General features: G+C 46.0%; 1 protein-coding gene across 1 annotated transcript in view; it reads right to left on the bottom strand.

Annotated features, from left to right (window-relative positions):
- Nucleotides 1-652: 652 nt before the first annotated feature.
- LOC147425899 (transcription factor MYB3R-1-like) overlaps nt 653-14904 on the bottom strand; it is a 31915-nt gene continuing 17663 nt past the window's right edge. The window contains exon 9 of the mRNA XM_086499163.1: nt 653-980. Coding sequence (XP_086355289.1) covers nt 870-980 — 111 coding nt within the window. The 3' untranslated portion in view covers nt 653-869. The remainder of the gene's footprint in view (nt 981-14904) is intronic.

The raw sequence follows: 14904 nt of genomic DNA, 5'->3' as shown, positions 1-14904 counted from the left end.
TCTTCTCCATCAATAAAACTTATCAAAGTAGGTAACAAAAGTGGCCTTTATACTTTGGTCATAATTTAGGATTTGATCCTTGGCCAACGTGCACCCGACTAGTTTACATCACCCGTCCAGCTTCTTGCCACAACAATCAAGCACACAATTGACAGCCACTCGTCTTCAACAAGAGCCCGGGTGGTACTAAGACAATGAGTTCATTATCAGTTTGACAAGAACACTGTCAACCCAAAAACAAAAATGACTCTTCGCTCATTGAGCAACATTCTTGACATCCACTGTGTTATTATGCTACAAAGCGAAGCATGTTTCCAGAGTTTCATAAATTTTTAGGAAGGCTAAAGAGATACACAGTTTTTTTTTTTCTCTCATGAAACCTTTCTGAACAAAAACTTCATTAAAAATTTTATCACCTCCCAAAAACCCATTCGTAGTTTTGGACATAAAAGCGTCAGCGTTCTCATACAACAATGGAAATCAAGTGCGCTATTAACAAATCCGGTGGAATTTGAACAGACCATGACAAACATTAGTATTCTCAATACCAACGTAGGACATTTTTCGATCATAATTTCACCGTCTTGTGCCACAGATGGTCAAGCAGAGAGAGAGAGAGAGAGAGAGAGAGAGAGAGAGAGAGAGAGAGTAAAAAAGAAAGATCTGTAATCATGCTAACCATATATAATGTACATTTGATTGGTAACAAAAACTTAGTTTACAAATAAAATGGAAGGCCAACATTTTAGCCTCTTTCCGGCCCTGCAAACCACAGATAGTAATCACCTTGGGGAGAGTGAAAGAGAAGTTCACTGACAACAAGGTCTTTGTAGTTGAGGGTAAAACCAAGAAATTTTTTGACAATGCTATCAACGATACTCCCGTAGCAAATACATGGATGGACTTTCAAAGCTTTGTCTCTGATGAACACTGCGAGCTGGCGTCATTTGAGATGGGATGTTCCACGATGACATATCTACCTGAAACCAGCACCCAGAAAAACCTGGTTAAAGAGTACATGGAAAACTGGAAAGAGGGAGGGGGATTGGGGGGAGGTCCTCGTCATGTTGGGATCCGTGCAGACCCATCGGGGATGACGACAAGTTGGCATGATTGCCTCCCTTAGAGAACACTTCTCTTACCATTACCGATGCCCATCTCTAGCCACATCAGCACGCCCTCTCCCTCCAGTTCACGCTGTTCAAACTCCATGCCAATGTTCTCTCTGCAATGAGTGCTGTCCCACCCCCTATCCCACCTGCCTTAAATGTTTTCAGCTGTACCACTTCTGCTGCGTCTTTTGTTGGTCAATGTTCTTATTTGCATAAGATTTCCTTTGGGTTGCCTGCTTCTAATATCTCCTGTATTTACTTTATGTGCTTTGATACTTTTACTTGTGCATTCTTTGTTTTAAGCCTCATGTGCAGTACCCCCAGTCAATATGGGTGTGCTCAATCAGCTGTGGCCACTCTGTCACGAACATACGAGTTCCAAATCAGTGGCTAACTCAAACTCTCTACACTCCTTGGCTCCAGTCTGAGAGTAACTAGGAAAAAGATACATGAGCATCTGCAAAGATAAACTGTAGACAACGGTGCCAGTTGCTTCGACCTAATGCACCATATCTAGAATGCTCTCCACAGCATGATATAAGAAGATTTCCAAGGCTCGCTGCCCGGGGACACACCACGAACAATAAGCTTGGAAGAAAAAGGATAACTTAGGATCTTTGAATCAATAATCTCCAAACCTTCCTTTGTTTGAGGTATACTAATGCATGTATGCCGGACCATGGTATCTACAGTCCCATCCAAACCGTCAATAAGGATATTCCTGATGCACCCACGCAGCCGACACAAACTCCCATGATGAACTAACTAGTATCATGTGAGTAAACCAAGTTATTTTTTTTCCCGAGAAAAAGATCCTTCTATTGGTTAATAAAACTGCCTATAGGGCTACGACCACCTCTACTAGAGAGGGCTACATCAACCATAAGGGGAGACTCTCCCAATGAAAAAACAGCATATGTACAATGAGGGCTAAATCAAGAGATAGGGCCAGAGTCGAAGGAGAGTATGGATCAATCACAGCCAAAAATCTCGAACACTGGTGGCACAAGGCGAGCCTCGAAGATGCGGAAGCAGCGGGCCCGCCAAATGAACCAGAGTGTCAAGCCAAAGACGAGCTCCCAACACCCCTCTCTCTCACTGCACCACTCCTGTGGGGTAAGCTCTGTAGCAGGCTGGAGTGTAGGTTGACCCCCCTGTATCACTATCATCCTGTTGGTGGAGGATAGGTCAAACTGTAGTGCAGGGCCCGTGACAGTGGACCAAGCAGCTGCCCCTTAAGTGTCCTGTCGTGCTGTGGAAAGAGCTGGCATCAGCCGAAGGACCCGAAGCCAAACCTATTGTACCACAGGGCAGTCCCATAGACAATGACGTTGACTTTCCAACGATGGTCACAAGCTTGCCGCAAGGCCACTATGTACTAGCCAGCTCCCCACTACTACAGCTCTATGTGCAACTAGCCACTGGAACAAAGTGACTCGCCGTGACTATTTGGCGTCCCACAACCTCGCCCAAAAGGTTGACAAGAACTCAGCTGTGAGAACCTCCTCCTGCCAATGAGGTGTTGCAACAGAACGAGCCTCTCTCCGTGCATCAAGTATGTGACGTCCCAATCGAACAGTGTACTAAAAGAAAGGGACCCCTGGATGGTCGGATGAGGAGAAAGGGTCCCTCCAAAACCACTATCCAGGATCCCACTGCACTCGTGCCAGTGGACAGCATTCCAAAGCCCAAAGCCTCCAATGGCCTGTCTCAAGAGCTGCTGGGTCAGGATCGATGACACAAGTCCTCCGGCAGATCCCCACTACTCGGATCCTCTGAAAACAACACTCTGCAACTTGACGAGCCTCTACTAAGACTCTGTGTAGTCGACCCTCACCCTGTATCTCGAAGAACATGGAGGGTACACAGTCTTTGAGAAGGCTCGAACTGTGATGAGCAACTCCAGTCGCGCGAAGGCCCCCATCCATCTGGGAGATGTTGTCTCTAGAGGTGTGAGCCACTCAAATGGTATTGCCTCTGTGATGTCCTGACACGTGCTGTGAAGTCGACCCTCGCCCTGTATCTCGAAGAACATGGAGAGTACAGTCTCTGAACTGTGATGAATACTTCCAGTCGCGTGAAGGCCCCCATCCATCTAGGTAATGTTGTCTCTAGAGGTGTGAGCCACTCAGATGGTACTGCCTCAGTGATGTCCTAACACATACTCTACACCGTGCACCCCTCTCATGCCCTACAGCAGCTGGATGCTCTGTCACTCCTCTGGCAAACCTGAGAACCGAAGCCAATCACCTAGAGTGTGAGCTTGACCCTCTCCCTTGGGACCCCAAGAAACATGAGGCCTATTACCAACCAAGAGGCCTCTCTGAGTGCTGACCATGGGGTTCCAAACAAGGGGCTGTCTCAAGTGCTCCTCCCTGCAGGTGGGCTGGACCCTCTCCCTTAGGACCCCAAGAAACATGAGGCCTACTACCAACCAAGAGGCCTCTCTGAGTGCTGACCATGGGGTTCCAAACAAGGGGATGTCTCAAGCGCTCCTCCCTGCAGGTGGGCTAGTGTTGCTCCAGGCCTCTCCGTAGTTGCTCCCAAGAGCGAAGCACGTTCCGGACCTGGAGAGTTGCATCATTCTTGTCGTGCCAGGGCATGCCCAAGAGAACGTCGCAATTGCCCAACTTCATAATGTGGAAATCGGCTTTTCAATGATAATCTTGTATAGTCACTGGAAGTGCACCAATGAGCGGTACCACTTTCTGAGTTTGCCCCGTGGCTAGTTCAGCTTTAATTTCTCCACCCTCTGCATCATAATCAAAGTGCATCTGCTTCAACAATTCTGGATGGATGAAGTTCTCCATAAGGACTTTCAAGCCGTTGACTTTTTCATAAGGTCTGCATAATTCATTAAAACTCTCGAGGTGTATACCATAAATATCAAGTACTAGTCCAATAGCAGGTCTAACCTTCTTGGCCGGAGGTGGCCCCGGGGATCTGTCTAACGCGGGAGCAGAAGGTTGCATTGAGGACGTCGAGGCTCGCTCAGGACATGTATTGAGCGTATGCCCTGTTTGCAAACATTCGAAGCATCGGCCTTCTTGTAACAAGGCGTCTCGTTGACGTTGTGTCAAACGAGGCCGTTGAGGTTGGTTTTCACGGGATTCCCGAGAATATGTTCGTTGTTGCCGAGAGTTCTGGTTAGTGGCCGGAGGTTCTTCTGTGGTAAACTCCAACTTTCTTTTAATGAGCTTGTAACCGACCGCGGCATGGTCCATAAGCTCTTGCATGGTAGAGACTTGCTTCGAGAGACAATATTCCTGCAATGGTGATGGTAGTCCAATGGTGTAGCGCTCGCACTTGTCCTTCAAGGAAATGAACTTAAAGAAGGACACTGGAACGTACACGTCGAGAAACCTTTGGTTATAGTCGTCCATGGTTTCGGTGGCAAGCATTTTCAAGTTGCCCCACTCTGCCAAAATCCGGACTTCAAACATCGAAGTCGTGTAACTACGTGCAAAAACTTGTCTTGAAAGCTTGCCAGGTCCTTGGAGCATGCGTTTGTGTCGCGATTGAACTCCACCATTGCATAGCATTATCTTTAAGAAATCGCACCGCTCGAGAAATCTTGGATTCTTCTATATAGTTCCCCAAAGCATAGATGTTGCCGAATTGTTGTAGGAACTCCAATGCTTTCTTGCGATCTTTCACCCCGGAAAAAGTGAAAAATTTGACTGTCGTCCCCCGATCGGAACAGACGGCTGAGAAGGATGCCGGTTGGAAGGTCTCGTACTTTCAGATGCCGGAGGAGAAGGTACCACCTAGGGCATCAGAGGAGGTAACATGTAGTTCAAAAATTATTGAAAAGTTTGCAGCATCGGAAGATTCTGCTGAGGATGCCGTGAAAGAAATTCGTGAAGCTCGTTGAGTAGAAACTGCAAATATTCTGATGAATCCATGAATTCTATGTATTGGGTTCTTTATGGCTTATGCCTTGTAAGACAGAGAGATGAAGACGGGAGCGCGCCCGATACGCGATGAAGCAAGGGTAGGAGTGACTAATAAGTCCGGGGTCGGAACCCGAAGATACTTCAAGTAAAAATTCCAATAGCTCTGTCTGCTCTTTTATAGGACCGATGTGCTTTCAAAAAAGCACATGCCTAATGCTCTGATACCACTGTCACAAGACGGGCACCACGTGCCAATAGAAAAGAACAGACTGAACAGACTTTTGACACTTCAATAACAACTGAACTGAAAGAGAGAGACGACACGCGACACAGAGTGGCGGAATTCCACCCCAGAGAGTATTGGCCCCAAACCTTGGCGCCCCTTTCGGTATTTCTTTATATTGCATCAGCACACTACAAGCTGATACTCCAGACTGCACCTTCTCCCAGAAGCATGCCAAAGAATGAGCCCTAACCTAATATTTAAAGGCCCTTGGCCTAAAAAGCAGTTACAGTGAAAAGCCTTCAAAACTCAAAAGCTTCTGGTCCAAAAGCAATGCCAAAAAACTCTCAGCGCGTTTTCCGGAATTCCGTACAACTGTCACGTCAACAATCAGCGCAAAACGCGGAGCGTCCGTACAACTGCCACATCATCAGTTTTTGCGTGAGTGTGTGTGTGGGTCTTGCTTTATTTTACTTACTTTATGTCATTGGGGCCCCATCGGACAAGGTCCCCATAAGTTGGTAGGACTTATTCTTATGTTACTTGTTCTTCTTAGGGTTTAGGCCCCTCGGCCAGGATCTGCAAGTTGGCTCCATTCTTCAAGGCTTTGACACTTCAGCAATTTGTGACATTCTTCCCTACCGACAGTGCTCCTTTGCAACCCACGAGGCCCTTTTCCCCTCCTGCGTTTTAGAACACTGCAGTGCAACAGCGCCGTAACCCCCCCTACAATGAGCGTTTTGAAACGCAATACCATTCCCTGCAGCGTTGCCCACCCGTTTGCGTTTTGAAACGCTGCCTAATTGTGGCTGTTTGTAGTGGTGGACGCTGCGGGCGTTCTGAAACGCTTGCCATAGCCCAGTTGCTAGCGCCACTTCCCCTCTCTCTTGCGTTTGAAACGCAAGACCTGCTACCCTTCATGCTTGTGGACCTAAAGAGAGGGTTTTTGAGGAGCATCTTCGAAGGAGGGGAAGACTGGCACCCTTGGGTATTGGAGGCGACTCACCCATGGCAGCGGATTGACTTTGGGCATTGGCTTGGAAGCAGCGAGGCGACTTGCGAGTAGTTTTGAAGCGGCTTGAGAGTGGAACTAGAGAGAGGGTTTTATACCCAATCTTTGGAGCAGTTTGGGAATGTCGTGGAGCCGATAGACATTGGCCTAGATGGAACTCTTAGCCCTTGCTATGCACAGTTTATTGTGGAGCTTTGGATTTGTTCGAGGCCACCTGTAGGACAAACGTGCAGAGCGGCTATTGGCGACAGAGTTTCGGATTTCAGAGAAGTAGAAGATTGTGCGGAGCCCATTGCTTGTGGAGTTCCCTTTGTGGTAGAATTGAATCGGCTTATATCTATTTCGGCTTGGTTTGTACGGCCATTATTTGGAATGCGAGAAGGTACTCGATTACGAAATCGAGCAACTTCAATGTGTCCTTACCTTGCTCAAGGCCCAACGACATCGACCAAAGACAACCAAAAGCTATGGATAACGGAACGTCAACCATCCATTTAGCGGCCTATGCACCGGCACAGTTCTCAAGGAACCCGACAAATTGTTTGGCTCGAGTTTGTGAAGTCAAAAGCAAATGGAGTTAGCTAGTGGACAACGGCAAAGGTTAGTTGGACAAGGATGGCAGTACCAGTACTCAGTTAGCTACCTCGGCACCCAGGAGGTACAACCACAGTCATGATTGTGATTCGACGCTTTATTTGGGTCGGGAGTTGGAAGCCAAAGGCAAAAGCAAGAATTCACTTGAAGACAAAGTCCAAGGCAAGCTGGACAGAGATTACAGTAATAAAGATTTGACAGAGGAGATCGGCATGGCACTCATGGTGGTGGCCACAGTGGCCTAAACTTCAGATTTCTAGTCAAATGACACGTGTCACCACTAGCGTCAGCCCGAGAGAGGCTTGTGAGTGGCAGAGAGGGGCAAGCAATGCTCCCTATAATTAATTTGGACCCTTGTGTTGGAGTTCAAGTTTTTGGTGTTTGGACCCGTAGGTCGAAGTTCAATGCACATGCATCTAGCAAGGAATCAATCAGACGTCAAACACTATGGATGGGTTAGCCAATTCATTGTTGTTGGTCAGATAATGGACACGATGTGTTCCAACAGTTCATTATCTTGGAGTTTTATATTTTGGACGTGATGTGTTCATAGTTCACGAATGGGGATTATTGGACGTAGTATGGTCTACAGTTCAAAGTTTCTACAAAGGCAACAGATGCTCAAGATGGCATTACTTTCAAGTACAAAGTTGAGGAGAGCAACACCGAGGTGTATCCAGTTGGTAGGCACTACTAGCTTCTTCATCGACTTGGTCTCACTATCGATGTCCACTATGAGCTGCAGAGAGGGTGTTAAAGTTTAGGCATCTCAAGTGAACTGCCCAATGTGATCCCATTATTTAGTTTGGCTTTAAGGTGTTTATTTTACTTATTTGCCGAAGTCTTAGGTAAAGAAATTTACTGGGAATGTGAAACCGGCCCATGGGGCGGTAGGCTTTGGCTTTCACCCAAAATTCTTTACTTTAGACACACACACACAGAACGTGCAAAGGAAACCTGCAACGGGAATTAACACTTAAGTACACACACGGCTGGGAAGCTAGAATACCCCGAGCAAACGCCGACAACCTGTAGGCCCCAAAATTGGCGCCCCTTTCAGTATTTCTTTATTCTTTAGGAGGGTAAATTACAAAGAAGAGTCATGGGAATCCTTTATCTATATGGAGCTAGATACCACCTGTTTTGGCCAAATTTCGGTAGCATAACAACCCAAAAACTTGCGCAAAACCAATTCCCTTGCTGGAACTCTCTTCCACTGGCATAAACCCTTTGATTCCTGCCCAAAAACAGTAAATTCAGCACGCTGTATTTACTGGATTTTGCCCTGTTTTCAGCCCCAAACAGTCCCCTAATTGTCCTTTGCCAATGGGGCACTATTCCCAAAGGTTATGGCGTCCGTATGGCTGAAAAACAGTCAATTTACAGCGCATACACAGTGTTGAAAACGCACCTATACGGTGAGGTTATGACCCTCACCGGTGCCTGCTTTGGAGAAGCAGTCAGCTACCCCTGTTCCTGCTCAAGGAGGCTCTTGCCTCGGCACAAAGCATGAACCCACACAGTTGTACATCAGTCAAATGAAGAGCCCTCTTGTGGGGCATCACATAACTGCACGTAGGGGGGAGAGAGCAGTGTGTAGCGTGCAGGGCATCACTCCTAGCACCACATGGTACATGAGAGGGAAAGAAAGCACTCCATGGCTCTTAACCTATGACAAAATGCAAAGTGAGGCCTCTCCCAGCTTAAATTTCAGCGCCACTTCTTGATGAAGGAGGAAAGTGCACAGAAATGTGCCATTTGGCGCATTTACAAGCATTTGCCCGTTTCGGGGTTGCCTCCTAAAAATCTCCGGACTCGTTGCTCAGTTGACTTCACGGCATAGTTGTAAACTGTTCCCCTTGTCATACCGAAGGTAATGACACGAACACATTTCACGGCCCAAAATAGCAGTTTCCTAATTTTTATAAGATGCTTCAATTGGGCTCCCAGTGGTAATATGACCATCTATCCTCATTGGGACCGCATCCAAAAGTGCAATGTGGCCCAACTGTCAAATACTTTCTGGTAGTAGTCCCATCTTGACTTTATGCATTTATCCACCAACTTACGAAGTGCGACGGGGAGACCTTCATGATCTTGCACTGAGCCTAGACATCCTCTTACTATACGAATTCTAGTGCCAACCACTTCCCATCTGCGGGTGAAACTACTGTTCACATTGTCCATACAATGTCCGACCGTTTGCTACTTCAAAAAGAGGGTCTCAAAAATAAAACAAATTTCATTGAAAAGAAACCAACAACTAAGGTTAGCAGTTGCCACGTCCTCGTGACAGACTGCTATATAAGCAACCCCTTGCCTCCATTGAATACACATTCACTTATTCATTGCCAAGGTTGATTGTTTCAGGAGCCTCTCTCTCTCTCTCTCTCTCTCTCTCTCTCTCTCTCTCTCTCTCTCTCTCTCTCTCTATGTGTGTGTGTGTGTGTGTGTGTGTGTGTGTGTGTGTGTGTGTGTGTGTGTGTGTGTCACGTGACACATCCAACCCTATGTGTCCATGGACAAGCTACAGCATGATCAGGGTTCAGTCCAGTCAGTCTAGATTTAGAAGTGTTCTGGCACTTTTGTGAGCCTATTCGCAGACTGTGCATGTCCAGCCACTTAGTGTAGATGCATATCCTCTGGTTGCACACAGCATGATCATAAGCATTCCCATCAGAATCCTTCAGGGGAATTTTCTAGTGCATTTAACGTATTTTTCCTATTTTTGACATTTTTTAACTTATTATTTTAAAGTGACTTTTGTTGGAAAGTAGGTAGGGCAAATTGAGTAAGTTTGTATATAAGCAAACCTAGACTAGCACTAATTGGCAGAAGAGGCAGCAGGAGCACCAGTGCTCAACAAGCAACTTCTCAACAAGAACCTCCCTTGGTTGCGTTTTCCCTCCAAGCAGAAAGACTCCCCATGCTTCGCGGAGATATGTCCCTGTTCCCGGCATCCAAAGCACTTCCCCTCTTTGATGAAGCGAGCTCTCTCCTCAGGAGTAAGCTTGGGTCGTGCATCCTTTTTTTTTCTCTGGGTTGCTCTTTTTCATTCTACTTTCATTCCCAGAAGTCTGTTCGGTTCGTTGTGTCATGGCCTCATCTGTGGGGTAGGTCAGACTGCCAGAGTGAATGGCAAAGCCCCGCTTCGCAAGACTCATCAACTCCTGAATAGAAGCCGACTTCTGTTCCAAGCAGTGATCTCGGATCTCTGTAGGTAGACCCAAGGTAAACCGCTCAATCTGTTCTCTGAACGAGATCTTCTTGAATGAAGAGGCGGGTAGAAAAGAGCTCCAGAATCTTTCACAATAAGAATTCACTGTATCGCTCTTGGTCATCCGGAGACGGTTCCAAGCAGCTCGTATATCTCGCTCAAACTCTTGAGTCAACCAAGAAGAAATAAAAAGCCTCTTGAATTTCAGCCAGGGAACTGGCACAGTCTTGCTTAATAGAAGCGTGGACCACCAAGTACAAGCATTCCCCTTAAAGTAAGAGGCAGCTCTCCGAATCTTGGAGTGCTCTGAATAGCGTCCTCCCGCGAAAGCGATGTCAAACTGTTGTATAAAAGACAAAGCCTTCGAAGCATCTGAGTATCCTGAAAAGTATCAAACTTGATCGAGTGGCCACCTTCCTTAAACTCTCGGACTTTCTTGCTTTTATCTTCGAGAAAGTCATACTGGTTGGCTTTGTAAAAATTCTTCTTGTTCGCATAAAACTTTCCTTCATCGGAATCTGAGTTGTCTGTAGACAAGTCCTTAGTAGAACTGTCAGTCTTTGGGCGAGATGTAGCCTTCTTTGCCTTTTCCTTGCCCATTCCGAAGCTTTGTGTCTTGCTTCGCTTTTTGCTTTTTTTCTGTATTCTTCGCTCTAATCCGAGGAGCTAGAAGAACTGTCAGAAGAAGAAGAAGAAGAACTGGGTACTCCTTCAAATCGAACACGCTTCTTCCGTTTCTTTGCCTTGTCAAATGTCAACCGACGACCCAAATATCCCGGGAAGTCAGTGCCTTTCTTCTGCTTTTTGCCGTGCTTTTTGGCTTTCTTTTGCGTGTCAAAAAGCTGAGCAATCCGTGCATCAACCACGTTCTCCAGTTCCTTCTCCGTATATTTCTTGGAGGCAGAAGGTTTCTTGAGAGCGGGTTTCGGGAGTGGTGTTGTGGTTCTCTGTCACAGATCACAATAGATTTGCACGGGCCCGGCGGAGTTCCGTGCCTACAGATATTGGCCCCAAAGACTGGCGCCCCTTTCGGTATTTCTTTTTATATTAATCAATCATCAAAGTACAAGAGAGCGGTTAGGGTTTCACTCTCAGACTCTGCGTCCAGATGCTCTGAGAAGTGAGGCCCTCACCACTAATTTAAAGGTTACAAGGGATGCCCAAAAGCAGAGCCCCAAAAGCTTCAAATCAAAAGCATTTGCTCTCTCTCTCTCACAGAGAGTCAAAACATGAAAGCAAAAGCATTCTCTCTCTCTTTCTCATTTAAGTAGAGAAAAAGCGAAATTTGCGTCGCTCATCATTTTCCACAAAAAAAAAAATAATAATAAATTTCAGCCTCCGCAATTTTCGGAAATTAGGGTTTTTGGCAGAAATTAGGGTTTGCAGGAATTTTAGGGTTTCTGGCAGAAATTAGGGTTTTTGTACTCCGCCACGTCATCACTTTGTGACATACCCCCCTCTTGAAAGCATTGTAATCGACCGCGATTACGCCTGCAAAACCGACAAAAGCCATAAACCGTCTTAGCAGACACCGACTGTCAGTACCTACGTACTAGGAACACACATCTAGCACATGTACAAAATCGACAGTCACATCACACGACATCACAGAACATCACCAGACATCATAGGACATCACATGACATTCAACATTCATTCGGATCTTAGACCATGATTTATCGGCAATGTTGCTAGCAATCACAACTAGGTCCAATCAGGACCTCATCGATGTCCGATTGACTAACCTATTGCAACCATGTCTATTCGAGATCAATCAGACCAAAATGCTGCAGTCATTTCGGCTATCAGTTCCTGCATTCACAAGAAGTCAAGAACAAATCAGTATCATAATCAGGAATTCCATTTCATAAAGTCATCCAGCAGAATACTGTCAGCTCTCAGTATCCCTGAAGCTCAAAGAGACATCAGTGACTTTAGTATCAAAATCGACGCATCTGTTGACGAAGGAGTGGAGTGACTCCCCTCTTGTGCATCCCACTGCACCAGATCTCCGGCCAAGCTGAATTCTGGGTTCCGTTTGGAGTAGACTATGCTAAACCAAAACATCAAGGTAAAGTTTCACAATCCGAGGAGTATCTACTAGGTCCTCCTCCTCCTCCATCCACTTCGCATCAAATGCAGGAAAGTTCTTGAACTTAACCAAGAACCGCCTTCGGACTTTACCTTTCTTCATATCATTATGTGCCAAAATCTGTTCAGGAACAAGGATCTCCTCGTTTTCTTCCACTTTGGGTTGCTCATCAGGCTTCCCATCATCAGGCACATCACCCTTAACAGGTTTCAAGAGACTCACATGCAATGCATTATGAATCCTCCAAGTATCTGGCAGTTCCAATCGAAAGGAGACATCATTTATCTTGTCAGTAATCTAGAAAGGTCCGTAGTATCACATACTACTTTGGAAAAAGCCTCTCCTTTCCCTTTTTCTTTCTTAGGCGTGCCTTCTCAAAAGTAAGAGCACCCAATCATCCTCCTTCAGTTTCCAGTCGCGACGATGGCGATCCGCTGCCTTTTTCTGTCGTTCTTGAGACTTCTGTAAAGTCTCGCGAACCTTGGCAAAAGCAGTCTCCAAATCTCGCGAATATTCATCCGCTTCAAATTTCTAATCGTTCGTGCTCAGGAAGGATGGAACCTTCGCAACAGTTTCAACAATCTCTCATGGCGTCTTCCCCGTCGAAGAGTGTATCGTGTTATTGTAGGCAAATTCCACCAAAGGTAAGTTCTTTTCCCATTGAGTCTTCTGATGCGAGATACAAGACTTCAATAAATCTAAAATCACTGAATTGGCAATCTCAGATTGCCCGTCAGTCTGCAAGTGGAACGATGATGAGAACTGCAACCGCGTGCCAATGTTCTCCCAAATTGCCTTCCAAAACAAGCTCATAAATCTGGGGTCTCTGTCGGAGACAATCGTCTCAGGCGTGCCATGTAATCGGAAAAACATCGTGATCATTCTGTATTCTCGGGAGATCAAAAAAATGAAATCCCTTTCAATATTTTCCCAGGGGCGGGTGGGTATGGGTAAAGGCTGTAACAATCCCTGTGCCTTATGCCTGTCAAACTTGACCTTCTGGCATACCAATTGCGCACAAACTCTTCCACATCCTTCTTCAGTCTCCGCCAAAAGAAATCTCTCTCTACCCCTTTCATGGTGGTAGCAATGCCGCGGTGACCCGTAAAAGGTGGACAGTGGCAATCAGTCATAACCTTTTCCCTCCACGGCTGTGTAACGCACAACATAGTCTTTTTCATCAAGTAGCCTTCCCGAAGGGAGTATCCAGCTATTGTCTCCCCATCCCGTATCCGTGTGAAAATATCTGCAAAACCTGTATCTGTGGCATACTGATCGACCATATCCTCGAAGCTTCTATGATGTATCGCGGAAATAGCCATAACCAACGGTTTTCGAGACAAAGCATCTGCCACCACATTCTTCTGTCCCTGCACATGGACAATCGGGAAGTGGAACTGTGACAAGATGTTCACCCACCGCATCTGCTTTTCCGAAAGCTGCTTCTGTGACAAGAAGTAGCGCAAACTCTGATGGTCTGTAAAGACAGTAAAATCCGCTCCGAGTAGGTAATGCCGCCACTGAGCAAGAGCATGGATAACCGCCAAAAGCTCTTTCCCATAGATCTGTGCTGTCATCTCCGGCCTAGCGAACAAACGGCTCTCGTAAGCTATGACATGGCCTTCTTGCAGCAAGACCGCACCCAGACTACGACCACAAGCATCAAAATATACTTCAAATGACTTCTGCAATTCCGGCAAAGTCAAAATAGGTCTCGTAGTCAATTTCTCTTTCAATGTCCGAAAGGCAGTCACCTCTGTGGGTCCCCACGAAAAAGGTACTCCTTTCTGTGTCAAGTTATGCAAAGGGGAAGCAACCTCTGCAAACTTTCGTACGAACCGCCTGTAGTACAAACACAGTCCCAAGAAGCTTCTAACTTCATGGACATTCCTCAAATCGGGCCAATCATAGATAGTCTCTATCTTGGCCGGGTCCATTCGCACTCCTGCTGCTGACACAATGTGTCCCAAAAAGTGTATCTCTAATAGGAAAATTTCACTTTTCTTTGCATTAATCACTAACGTGTGATCTCGTAATGCCTGAAAGACTTGAAGCAGATGATCTCTGTGTTCTGCCTCATTCTTGGAGAAAACAATGATGTCGTCAAAGAAAGTGCCAACAAATAGCCTGTACTCTCGAAAAATCCTATCCATCATCCGGTTAAAAGTCGTAGGAGCATTGGTTAAGCCAAAAGGCATCACCAAAAACTCAAATAACCCAAAAGTCGTCCGAAAAGCTGTCTTGTAGACATCTCCTGGTGCTATCTTGATTTGATGATATCCACTCTTCAAGTCAATCCTGCTAAAGCACGAGGATCCCTGTAACCTGTCGAGTATATCATCGATCCTAGGAATCGGAAATCTGTTCTTGATGGTGATTTCGTTGAGAGTGCTATAATCGATGCACATTCTCCAAGATCCGTCTTTCTTCAAAACCCACAACACTGGAGAGCAATACGGTGAAGTACTAGGCTGGACAAGACCCTTTTCCAAGAGGTCTTTCACTGAGTTCATACTCTTTTCATTCTGTACTCGGCTCACACAATAAGGTGGCCGATTCGGTGGCGTGCTTCCAGATATCAGATCAATTGTATGATCTTCAAGCCCTCTCAAAAGCAATCGGCATGAGCGTGGAGAAAAAAAATCTTGGCGTTCTTTTCTTCAGGTCAAAACATATTCAACCTTTATCCATCGTACAGTTCTCCCAAAAGAATGAGTAAGAAAACTGAAGTTCATCAAGTACAATCTCTAAGCCCTTC

Source organism: Adiantum capillus-veneris, chromosome 24 (assembly GCF_014529385.1).
Source record: "Adiantum capillus-veneris isolate H3 chromosome 24, ASM1452938v2, whole genome shotgun sequence".
Lineage (NCBI taxonomy): Eukaryota > Viridiplantae > Streptophyta > Polypodiopsida > Polypodiales > Pteridaceae > Adiantum > Adiantum capillus-veneris.
This window is presented reverse-complemented; position numbering and strand designations above follow the sequence as displayed.